The sequence below is a fragment of the Paroedura picta genome, chromosome 3, assembly GCF_049243985.1.
Source record: "Paroedura picta isolate Pp20150507F chromosome 3, Ppicta_v3.0, whole genome shotgun sequence".
NCBI lineage: Eukaryota > Metazoa > Chordata > Lepidosauria > Squamata > Gekkonidae > Paroedura > Paroedura picta.
The window spans coordinates 144,854,562-144,867,176 of record NC_135371.1 but is presented as its reverse complement, the minus strand read 5'-3'; the positions used below and the strand labels follow the sequence as shown (position 1 = coordinate 144,867,176).

At 40.8% G+C, this 12,615-nt stretch overlaps 1 protein-coding gene across 9 annotated transcripts in view; it reads left to right on the top strand.

Moving 5' to 3' along the window:
* Positions 1-2,512: 2,512 nt before the first annotated feature.
* Positions 2,513-12,615, top strand: part of CEP112 (centrosomal protein 112) — a 336,652-nt gene continuing 326,549 nt past the window's right edge. For 5 of the 9 annotated variants that reach the window (XR_013229509.1, XM_077328382.1, XM_077328385.1 and 2 more), the window contains exons 1-4: positions 2,513-2,881; positions 5,702-5,846; positions 6,605-6,795; positions 7,901-8,070. Coding sequence is in view for 8 of the 9 variants with exons in the window: in XM_077328382.1 (XP_077184497.1) it covers positions 5,747-5,846; positions 6,605-6,795; positions 7,901-8,070 (461 nt within the window). In the remaining variant the exon portion in view is untranslated. Of the gene's footprint in view, positions 3,078-5,677; positions 5,847-6,604; positions 6,796-7,900; positions 8,071-12,615 lie in introns of all 9 variants that reach the window. The other 4 variants (XM_077328379.1, XM_077328380.1, XM_077328381.1 and 1 more) reach the window with 4 other exon arrangements.

The following is a 12,615-nucleotide window of genomic DNA, read 5'->3' as shown; positions in this document are numbered from 1 at the left end:
TCTATGCAGCTATATATAATTTAATACTATATAATTTAATACAAGTGCTTGTAAATTTATAGTTTAAATCATTATTATTAAATAATAATAATATTTGTAGGTTGTGAAATTTGCTTTTTATTAGATACATAAACAAAGAATTGTTTAAAAACATATGAAGTATGGTGGCTTTGCTTTATTATTTTTAAAAAATGTACTTTTCAAAAATTTTACTTGTTAAATTTGTATAACTCTAAGTGAAAGGTTGTAATACACTGTAGTGATTTTCATTTAATGATCAGGATTTGCTACTGAGGAAGGATTGTCTACTGAAAATGAGTATTACCTGAAAACTGTTTTGGCAGAAATCCTGCTGAATAAAACCAACATAAGAAAGGAAGGACACTATTTTCGTGAAATATTCTTTATTGTGGATTGTGGATTGGCATTAGGATAGGTTTTCTTCTTTTGGAGCAGTGCAGACAGGCTAGGTGACTGTATTTGACAGCACACGGTGGAGCGCAAGGTTGGTGACACACTGTCAAGCTACAGGGTGTGGGGCAGCCTTGTCAGGCAAATAGAGGTCAGGTGTAACCAATTCAGGACAGATGTTAGGAGTTGCCTGGGAATACATTAAATATCAGCTCTTTGGTGGGGGTCTTTCTCTATAACAGCTCTCTACAGCTTCAGAGGGGTCTGTTGGTGAGATATTTTAAGTATCCCGCCAAAAAGCTGATCCTCAGGATCAGGTGTTTTGTGGAGTCTTTCTCCCCAGGAGAAATCTGTAGAAATCACAGGACTCAGTACTTCAGATCAGTTTGCTGTATAGTTATAGACTCCACCAAACAGCTGATCCAGGGACCAGCTGTTTGACAGGGTCTTCTCAGCAGATCCTTCTGAAGCTGCCCTTCACAGCCTTGGAAGGACTTGCTGGGGAGAAATTTAAAGACTATGTCAAGTAGCCTTATCCTCAGGACCAACTGTTTGGTGCTGTCTTTCTTCCCAGCAGACCCCTCTGAGGCTGTGGGGGCCCCTTTGCTTCTTAACCATGCTGGAGCTGGCTGCAGGCTTGGATCAGGATGATTGGGCAAGCTGAGAAATCAACATTACACCATGTCTCCCTGATCCTTCTGGAACTAGCTGCAGGCTGGGATCAATGTGGTTGAACATGGAACAAAGTCAGTCCCATGCCCTGCCTTTGTGACTATGCTGCAGTCAACTGCAGGCTGGGGTAGTGGGGGCAGGGGAGCATGTGTCCTACCTCCTCCAACTTACTTGGACTGTGTGGCTTCCCACACAGCTGGATGCATTTAATTAGATCTAGGTCCCATTAAATGTCTCCAGATCCGCCAGTCTACTTACCACTTGAGAGGCTTCTCTCTGGGGATTCACTGTTTGTCGGACTGTGAGGGGGGCAGTTGGCTTCCCTATAGCCTGCCAAACAGCTTCTCTCTGCAGCAGGATAAACTGCCTGGTGGCTGATTCAGCCAAACTGGTTCACATTTCCTAAATCAGCCATACCCAAATCAATTTACCAAATCAATGATTCGCTTGTTTGGAGTTCTATTGAACCAGGAAAACTGGAATCCTAAAAGAACCAAATGTTTCCCTGATTATGAGAGCCACATGGATCCATGCTTTAGAACTACAAAATTATCAACTACCTTCTTGTGAAATCTAGGGAATAAAGCACATTCCCAACTCTTTCTTTCAACACATTTCCCCCTTTAGAGCACCCTTCTGTCTAAACCTAGCTTCATAAGGAGCTCCTTTTCTTTCCCCCCGAAAGTGTGATTTCTCTCATGCGGCTCTGCAGATTTTAGAGTTATCATGGCAAGTTATCCATTTTCCCTAGCTCAGCTCTGGAGCTGCACCTGAAACTTCGGCACTTTTTAGAACAGGAAGTCAAAAGTGATGTCTCAATCGTTCCGCACATACCCAAACCGCAAGTTCCTCTCTCGGCAGAATCAGTCCCTCACTGCTCTGCCTGAGAACAGAAATCTACTGTCTGTCACAGCGCCATCAAAGAGCTTCTCCCCCCACCTTTCCTCAGCAATTTCTTCGTTTCCACTTTGCACGGAGCCTCCTCCATTGCAGCGTGATCTTAATCCAGTAGTCAAACTGCGGCCCTTCAGATGTCCATGGACTACAATTCCCAGGAGCCCCTGCCAGCAAGGGCTCATGGGAATTGTAGTCCATGGACATCTGAAAGGCCGCAGTTTGACTACCCTTGCCTTAATCCATATTTAGTCGGAAACAGCCCCCCTCCTTCCCCCTGACCTCGACGGGATTTTATCCCCGATAAACACGCAGAAGAATTTACCTTAACCCACCCTAGACCTTAATCTAAATTTCCACTTTTTGTTTCATGCACAGCTTCAAAATCCATGTTTTAATTAAAACGGTTCCACGCCTACTTTTCCCCCCCTCTCCGAATCGGAAACACAATCTCCGTTTCCGACTAACAATCTAGCCCTCCCTCTCCGTTGCTTAGCAACCGTTTTGCCCCCCGCCGGAAGCGGAACTAGAGAGTTTCTTGCTCCCTCAGTTGGGGAGTCGGGAGGCAAGGGGCGGGGTTTATTTGAACCGTTGGGTGTGCTTAATTGGGCTCCCAGCAACAGCTGCCCCATCCCTTGCTTGTTTGGCTTTTGGAGGCCGACCCGATAGCCCTTGGCAGGGAAGACCGAGGCAGGAGCATTTCTCCCAGTCTTGCTAAGCGGCGAAGGGGCTGGGGAAGGCCGGAGGGGTTGGGACTCTCCCGGGCAGCCAAGTTCCAGACTGTCACGACCCTGATCTAGAATAGGTCTTGTAGCTTCGCCCTCCTTGGGGTTGGCTTGCGCCAGCCTTTGCTTCAGGCAGGGCGGGAGGCTGTCTCTAAACTCTCGACATCGTGGACCGCGAGGTAAATGGAGCAATCGCGTTTTGTCTGTTATTAAAGAGATGATTAAAGAGACAAAAGTTGGGACTCTTTTTCCACGCTCAGAAACAAGGCTTGTTTGAATGCAGTGGGACTTGTTTCTCACCAAGTGTGCTCGGGAGGAGGATTTAAAAACAGCAGCAAGCGTAACTAGTACTTTAAGAGGGAATGAAATCCCAAGGTATGCTTAGCGTCGCATTTTCTCTCTCTCAAACCTTATTGACAAAGAGATCTGTGGATCTCCGCAGTTCATGAAGCTTATGACTCGGTCACATGAACATCACGGTAGAATAGGGAATAAACAGTGGATGTAGTGCTTGCTGTCCGTCTTACAGATTTGTTTAGAAGAGAAACTGGAAAATGATGTTGCCCTCAGGTTTGTGAAGGGTTATGAGAGTTTTAGCCAGAGTTGTTCTGTGATCCAGAAGTTCACCTTGTGAACTAACGCTTATTTGTTTGGAAGTGGGAACTCCTGTTACAAATTATGGAGGCCAAGCATTGATATCTGTAAATTTCATGCTATGGCAGAAGGTTTGTTGATTTGTTACCTGGCAGAAAAAGTTTTTTTTCTAAGAGGGAGGTGAAATGATGGGAAAGAATCTTTTTTTCTGATAATCATTACTAAGGGCAATTTTATAAGGGCAAAATGTTAATATCATAAAAGTGCAACTAGGAAAGAAACTTAAGTACCTGAAAGATTACTATTGAATGTTTAGCTTCAATGTTCATAATATTGAGCTTAATGTTATAAACTCAGTGAGTTAACTGGTTGTGATGCTCTGTGTTGTAACAGTCTAGTCATTAAGCTTGCATACACTAAGGTGACCAGATTTTAACATTGGTAAAGCGGGACATCATTGACCGTGGGGGGGTGCTCGCGATTAAAAATTTGGTCTATATGGAGCAACAAAATTTTTCATAGAATGCAAAGATAGTATTGTAATATATATATTTTTAATTTCAACATAAGTACAATTTGTCAGGTGCCCCCAGATGTCCCTCCAAAAGTGGGACAATCTGATCACCTTAACGTACACTGTAAATACACCATTACATTACATACATACAAACATTATATAAAAAATAGCCTTTGGCAATGTAATGGTGTATTTACAGTGTTTGCAAGCAAAAACATAGTTTTTGTTGTCATGGAAATATTTACATTGTCCACTGAATAGTTTTCTCTGAATTGAATCCAAAAGAAGTTTATTGAATATAATAGGGTGAACTTGCAACGATATATGAAGATGCTTGATTTCCTTTTCTATTAATTAATCCATTGGGAGGTTACTTGTTCCCTTCAATGCATGATTCCATCTTCAGTTCATTTTAATTTAAAGTATTTTCAGGGTCATGGCTTATATTTAGCTATGCTAGTTTAAAAAACAATTCAGTCTTTAAGTTAAGCAATAAAATAATGAGACACATTAACCTGACAAGGAAGGATTTATCTTGGATTTGGCACAGGTTAAGTATATGCATGTTTACTTGTAAATAAGTTCCTTTTTATTGAGCAGGAAGTACTACCAAGTAACTGTACAAATGGCCCAGAGCTGAGAATACAGAATGTTTGATTAAGCGTTAAATGCATAACAAAATGTTGAATTTCAATTAGAGCACCACTATTGGAAGTGGCTTTTAAAATTCCAGCTACAATATGGTTCATACTGCTCAAACTCTTTCTCACCTCACCTCAGACATTTTTACATTTGGTCTGCAGAATGGGCAAGCTATATGTGCATCCCCGTCAATGACCAATGCAAGAACCTACTGGGGATATAGGTAGTGGTGATAAACCCGGTTTTTCCTAAAAACTTATCCAGGGTTCTTAAAATAGAAAACTTAGAGCACTTGGGCAACGGTTAGGAAACATTTTCTCATTTAGATTGGTGAATTAATAATTGTTTTTGAATATTATTTAAGTTGCTGTTTATACCTTCGAAATATTTTTAGCTACATGCTTAATTTTTTGATACATGCTATGGGAAATAAGGACCTGCTATAATAAGTTTGTAAAGCATTTTGTGGAAAAATGGAAATTCCAGCTCTGATAACTTTTGGGCAGTTTTCCAGCGCAGGGCAAAAGGATGATAGAAATATAGCACCATAAACTCCTCAAGGACACTTATTATTTAGATACATACCAGGCTAATTCTTTCCCTGGTTTGGGGAAGGTGACTGTCTGACAGGGCAGTCTTATCCAGAACTATTCCAATCTGAGCCCTGCAAAGGAAGGCTTTGTTAGTCACCCTAGTACCTGGTTGACCAAACTGTGGCTCTCCAGATGTCCATGGACTACAATGACCATGAACTCCTGTCAATTGGCTATGCTGACAGGGCTCATGGTCATTGTAGTCTATGGACATCTGGAGAGCCACAGTTTGGCAACTGCTGTCCTAGCACATAGCTTACTGCAAGAGATAGAGTTGGGAAGTGCATCCTTCCTAGTTCTGCTAGACCTCTTAGCAGTTTGCGGTACTATTACCTCAAGGTATCCTTCTGATACCAATATAGTGTTAAGTTGGTCTGTTCTGTGGCAGCTACACTGATGCTTAGACAGGTCTGGTTGCTAGCTCAGCCTTTCTCAGCTTTTTTACTGTTGTGGAACCTCAGACTTGAGAAACTCCAGAAGTGGTGTGAGTGTGCAAAATATAGTAGGAAACATAGATGTATACATGCTCACCTGGGACCCCTCCCCTTCCCACCCCCTTCAAGCTTCTTATATTCCAGGGAATCCTATGTATTGTGTGATTTTAATACTAATACATTGTCTTACTGCAGACTGGTTCTGTGTCATATTTTCAGTTATATTTTAAACAACATCCGTACACCGACGGTTAAGTGAGCACAATGAGCAGTGAAGAAGAAATGTGGGAGAAACTGGATGCAGAATTTGATCACTATATTGTGGATATGAAGCCTTTTGTTTTGAAACTACCTCATAAATTAGGTAATCTGACATGTCAATGACATTGTGACAAAATATGTTGTTTCTGGAATTAGATTAATCATGTATATAGATTAAAATGTCTAAAAATTAAACCAAACATAGTATTTCAGTGATCTGTATCTTGTGATCATCGCCATTGATTGTATTTAATATAATTAAACAATTCATATTTATTGGCACTTCTCATCAAATTATGGTTAAGGTAAGAAAGATCCAGCTAGGTGTAGGAGTGCGGACTTCTAATCTGACTAGTTGGGTTTGATTCCCCACTCCTCCACATGCAGCCAGCTGGTGTACATGGGCTCGCCACAGAATTGATAAAACTGTTCTGACTGAGCAGTAATAGTAGCTTCACCTACCTCACTGGGTGTCTGTTGTGGGGAGAGGAAAGGGATCTTCATCCAGTTTTAAATAGATTATTTCAGTTATTAAATTAAGATGAGTTTGTATACCACTGAAACTTCAGTCTAGGCACGAGCCTACTTTTGAGAATATTTATTGATGGGGAAGATAATATTTAATGCTTTATGTCAATCCATTATAGAGTGGCATTTTCAGATCAAAGTAAATGATTGTGTTCTTTTTTATGCTATTTGCTTAGTGAGCTAAATATGAACATTAGCTTTGGGACTGTTGCATGTGAGTACACGAACAACTATGAACTAAGTGAAATTATATTACTGATGGGAATAAGGAAACTGCTGACCATGTTACTTTTTAAACCACTGCCACCTAAATTCTTTTTTTCCCCTTCTCAGAACGTCAAAGATGTGCCCTTTGGATTAAAAAACTGTGTGAACCCTCAGGTGCCGGTGAAGGAATTGTTGGTAGAAAGAACCGGAATCTTTATGCAAAACTTCTGCTTCATATGCTGAAGAGAGGTGTTCTGGAAGGCCCCTTTACACATAAACCTGAAACAGGAAAGCTGAAAATCCTTCCTTCGTACATGGTAAATATATAATATTGCTGCAGTTAGGAAGTTAGACCACAAGCATGTTGTATTTATGGAAATATGCATGGATGACATGGGATTGCAACTGCATACTGCATTTTGTGCTGGAATAAGCAAAACACTTTGTGTGCATTATGTTCATCTGATATCTTGCTTGTTGATTTTGGCTTTTTTTCTTTTAATTTAAAAGAACAGTTTGGTGATTCTATTAGGATGACGAGAAAGAAGTAGGTGATACCTAGCTGCATATCTCTTTGGGTAGCAGCAAATTGCTGGACTGTACTGGAGGCAGTAAAATGTGCAACTGCTCCTGAAAGTCTTAAATCCACCTCTTTTGACTGCTTATGGGAAATTATTATATAGATGATATAGAATAACAAGGAGAATGGTGATGCTGCAGAGGCATAGGTTAATTTTACAGGACCACAGACATTGTTATCAAACTTAATTAAGAAATTTACTCTAGCTGGGTCTGTTATTAAGCAAATGACAAGCACATGAAATTATAGCTCAGAAGAGTTTCTGGAGATGAATGTTCTATATATTTAATTGGGATATAGTAATTAATTGGATGTATAGCCTTGATGATATTTAGGGTTTTTTACTGCATTTTTAATTACATATGATAAAATCTGGAAATACTTTGAGCATTATACTTAGCTGTGAGCTATTCGTGGTCCAATTTTAGAATAACAAGGAGTATAGAATAGAATAGGAGTATAGAATAACAAGGAGTATAGAATAACAAGGATATAGAATAACAAGGAGAATGGTGATGCTGCAGAGGCATAGGTTAATCTTACAGGACCACAGACATTGTTATCAAACTTAATTAAGAAATTTACTCTAGCTGGCTCTGTTATTAAGCAAATAGGCACATGAAATTATAGCTCAGAAGAGTTTCTGGAGATGAATGTTCTATATATTTAATTGGGATATAGTAATTAATTGGATGTATAGCCTTGATGATATTTAGTTTTTTTTACTGCATTTTTAATTACATATGATAAAATCTGGAAATACTTTGAGCATTATACTTAGCTGTGAGCTATTCGTGGTCCAGTTTTAGAAAGCATCTTTATTTCCAATGTTTTTAATATAGTCGATATATTTTGATGAACCAAATTCTACAAAAGTGCAGAGTCACAGCACTGAAGACTTACCTGACTGGGTCATGGGAGAGCTGGGACAAAGTGATTCTAAACTGGATGAGTCCTTGAAGCTTTCTTTTAGAGAAGAGTCTGTTTTGGTAACCTTACCAGCTGTACACAGGTAAGAACTAGAAATCTCAGACATGAATTCATGGTTAATGTTTGTTCTACTTAAATGTTTTAAGCTGAAAATTCATAATGTTTTCAAAGCATATTAATCATGACACTTTTTAAAGATTTGTTATGAACCATTCATATTGCAGATAAGGAGTAGTGTGGTTGTTTGAGTTATATGTATGTCTCAATGGCACATGTGTTTAGAGTTAGGCATCATAATCTTTAGTGCATGGACCAAATGAAAATTGGGTGCATGTACCAAGTTAAAAATGATCCAATCTCAGTTTAATTATTATAGCAGTACTGTGTAACTACTGACTTTTCATATCAATAATGTTTTAAGTTTTCTTGTAATAAATTGAAATATTGTATAAACTGTGCTGCTATGAAAGAAGATTTTTATGATGTAATGTGTAAATTACTCTGCACAGCTTTGTTTCCTGATGACAGTAGAGGTAATCCTTTTGTACTGAAAATACCCAGTATATTGGACAAATTTTGTTGTGTACTGGAGTAGGTACATCTGAAACATCCATTATTCTCATAGCTTGGGTTAAACATTGTAGTGTATCTTCATTTTTCAGCATCCCCTCTGAGGAATATTAGTCTGATTTTTTGAAAGTATTTATCCCCCATTGATTATCATTTTTTCACTCCTTACTTTGTTGCCTTTTCCAAAATTAAAAAGTAACCTTCACAGGTCAGGGAAGTGACCTTTGTGTAAAATACTAACATTGGGATATAGGCTTCTCAGTTTCCCAGGGAGAATGGCACAGGGCTGAATCTGTTCCAGGCCAATATCTGTATTAAATTATTTCAATATAAAATTATGTTTCCTAAAATTATATGCCATCAACAATTAATTATCACTATCACTAAAACAAAGAGCTCAAGTTGACAACTCACTCCCTACCTGATTGGCTCTTCCTGGAGGTGTGCTGCCAATAGAGAGAGAGAGAGAGCAATCTGCCAATGAGGGCCAGTTGCTATTTGATTATTTTAGAGCAGTGGTCCCCAACCTGCGGGCCGCGGCCCGGTGCCGGGCTGCGAAGGCCATGGCGCCGGGCCGCGGCTCCCTCTCCCCGCCCCCCCGCAGTAAAAAACTTCCCAGGCCGCAAGCTTGCGGCCCGGGAAGCTTCTTACTGTGGGAGGGCGGGGGAGAAGGAATCAGGGCCAGGCCGTGCGGGCACGGCCCATGGGTGCGGCCCGATGCGCGGGCGTGGCCAGTGCGGGCTCGGCCCGCGGGTGTGGCCCGCGGGCGCGGCCTGATGCGCGGGTGTGGCCCGCAGGGGCGCGGCCTGATGAGCGGGCGCGGCCCGATGCCCTGCCGGTCCTCAGCCTCAGAAAGGTTGGGGACCACTGTTTTAGAGGAAGAAGTACTGGAGGTTTTCAAGGATTTATCTATAGATGAGCAAAAAATGATTACCGACTGGAAACAATAAGAGGAAACCTTCTTTAAAATATAGCAGAAAGTGCCTATTTAGAAATCCTTCAGCAAATGGAGGAACTATCATAGGAGCCAGCTACAGCAGCCAGTAATACTCATGGTTTTAGATAGCATACAGAAATGCAAGTTTCATGCCCCTCGATATGCCGTGCCCATGCCTTCTGCCATTTTGGCAATGTGGCAGACCACTTCCCAAAGCTCAGAACAGGCAATTGTCTTGTCTTTTCAGTTGCTTTATTCAGTCGTTCAATACAGCACATGCAGTTTCTCCTCCAAGACCTCTTTCACTAACAACCGCCACACTTTGCTCCTCTTCCTTCCACCCTTTTATCTTCCTTCCAACCTTTTATCTTTTGATTGAAATAATATAATTAAGTCTTAAAATGGCCACAGATTGGTGGGCACTCCTTTGTTGTTGTTGTTGTTGTTGTTATGTGCGAAGTCGTGTCCGACCCATCGCGACCTCATGGACAATGATCCGCCAGGCCTTCCTGTCCTCTACCATTCCCCAGAGTCCATTTAAGTTTGCACCTACTGCTTCAGTGACTCCATCCAGCCACCTCATTCTCTGTCGTCCCCTTCTTCTTTTGCCCTCCATCGCTCCCAGCATTAGGCTCTTCTCCAGGGAGTCCTTCCTTCTCATGAGGTGGCCAAAGTATTTGAGTTTCATCTTCAGGATCTGGCCTTCTAAAGAGCAGTCAGGGTTGATCTCCTCTAGGACTGACCGGTTTGTTCGCCTTGTAGTCCAAGGGACTCGCAAGAGTCTTCTCCAGCACCAGAGTTCAAAAGCCTCAATTCTTTGACGCTCGGCCTTCCTTATGGTCCAACTTTCGCAGCCATACATTGCAACTGGGAAGACCATAGCCTTGACTAAACGCACTTTTGTTGGCAGGGTGATGTCTCTGCTTTTTAGGATGCTGTCTAGATTTGCCATAGCTTTCCTCCCCAGGAGCAAGCGTCTTTTAATTTCTTTGCTGCAGTCCCCATCTGCAGTGATCTTGGAGCCCAGGAAAATAAAATCTGTCACTATCTCCATTTCTTCCCCATCTATTTGCCAGGAATTGAGAGGGCCGGATGCCATGATCTTTGTTTTCTTGATGTTGAGTTTCAAGCCAACTTTTGCACTCTCCTCCTTCACCCGCATCAACAGGCTCTTTAGTTCCTCTTCACTTTCTGCCATTAGAGTGGTATCATCTGCATATCTGAGGTTGTTGATATTTCTCCCTGCAATCTTGATCCCAATTTGTGACTCCTCTAATCCCGCATTTCTCATGATGTGCTCTGCATACAAGTTAAATAGGCAAGGCGACAGTATACAGCCTTGCCGAACTCCTTACTTAACTCTTTTCATGATGGTGAATAGAACTGACTTAATGCAGTAGTAGTTCCCAGTCATAATATGAGAAGTCATATGTCACCTTCAAATTTTAGACATATAAACCTTCTCTCTATAGTTGGAAAACTATACACCAAAAATCTATTATTCAAGCTCACCTGGATGTCACAGCAGAATCACATCAATTTTTGCTGTGGTAAAACTATCCTAGGCTACTGTGTTACCTTAGCCAATTGGTTAATAAATACACTAAGAAAGGAAGGAGCAAACCTTTCACTGCTTTCTTTGACTCTTTACCAAGGGTGCTTCTTTGGGATAAATTGTGGAAAATTAATATATATAAGAGGTTATTGTTCCTTATAATATAAAGAAGCTTCATACTGCTATGAAATTAAATGTTTTCTGGCAGGAAAGCTAACTCCAAAAATTCCAACTAATTAAAGAGTTAAGGAGGGCTGTATTTTAGCCCCTTTCTTACTCAACATCTTCCTAAATGATCTTGCTCCAACCTTATTAGATGTAGATGGCTCTAACCGTAGCCTTGGCTCTGTTCAGGTACCTTTGTTGCTTTATGCCAATGCTGTTTTATTGTCCCACTCCTGGATGGGTATGAAACACCTACTGAAATATTTTTCTGAGTTTTGTGTGGCTAATAAGTTGGAAATGAACTATGAGAAATTGAGAATTCTTGTTCTTGAAAACCTGGAAATTCCACATCTGGGAAATTAATAATGGTAATAAATTAGAACAGGTTAAGCACTTCAAGTGCCTAGGTATATATCTTTCCAATGCAATGCATCTTAGACCATTAACTGCAAGATGGCAACAAATATGGCCAAAACCACCTCCTGGCTGTCAGCTGTTTTTTCTTTAACAGAGGAAGCCAATATATGCCTGCTGTTCTGCAAGTATTTAATGCCAAAATAAGCACACAGCCATTGTATGGAATTGTTATGGTTTGGCACAATTGGCCAATCTATTGAATATACTCAATTCAGATTCTTGCAGAACTTATATGGGCTACCAAGGTTTGGCTAGGGTCTACTCAAAACAAAGTCACGGCTAATTATTAAACACTGGCCATGATTACAGTACAATTTGAATCTGGTTAGTCTCACTTTGTGCAGTTTAAGTTTTCCGACTGATTAATCCATATCAAAACAAAAATTAGACCTTTATTTATTTTTATCATATTTATATCAAGAGAGAGTTAGTTCTTATATGCTGCATTTCTCTAGCTGAAGGAGTCTCAAAGCGGCTTACAGTCGCCTTCGCTTTCCTCTCCCCACAACAGACAGCCTGTGAGGTGGATGAGGCTGAGAGAAACCTGATATTACTGCTTGGTCGGAACAGCTTTATCAGTGCTTTGGTGAGTCCAAGGTCACACAGCTGGTTGCATGTGGAGGAGCGTGGAATCAAACCCGGCTCGCCAGATTGGAAGTCCGTGCTCCTAACCACTACACAAAGCTGGCCTTCCTTTTGGCTCAGAGCAGTTTGTGTTGTAACTCTCATAAAACAATACAGTACAATAAACATCTCGATTCAAATATAAACATATTTAACAGTGAGAACTTGTAACGAAACAGTGCCATTTAACAATCAACAATTTGTCTGCACTGTGGTTATGTCTTCTCTTGGCACAGTTGATGGGGGCTTCTGATTGATGTTTAATGGTTTGTTTACTAGTCTTGGCCAAAAGGCTGGTGGAAGAGCTCCTTTTTTGCAGGCCCTGCAGAATTTTTTTAAATTCCAGTAGGATCCTGATG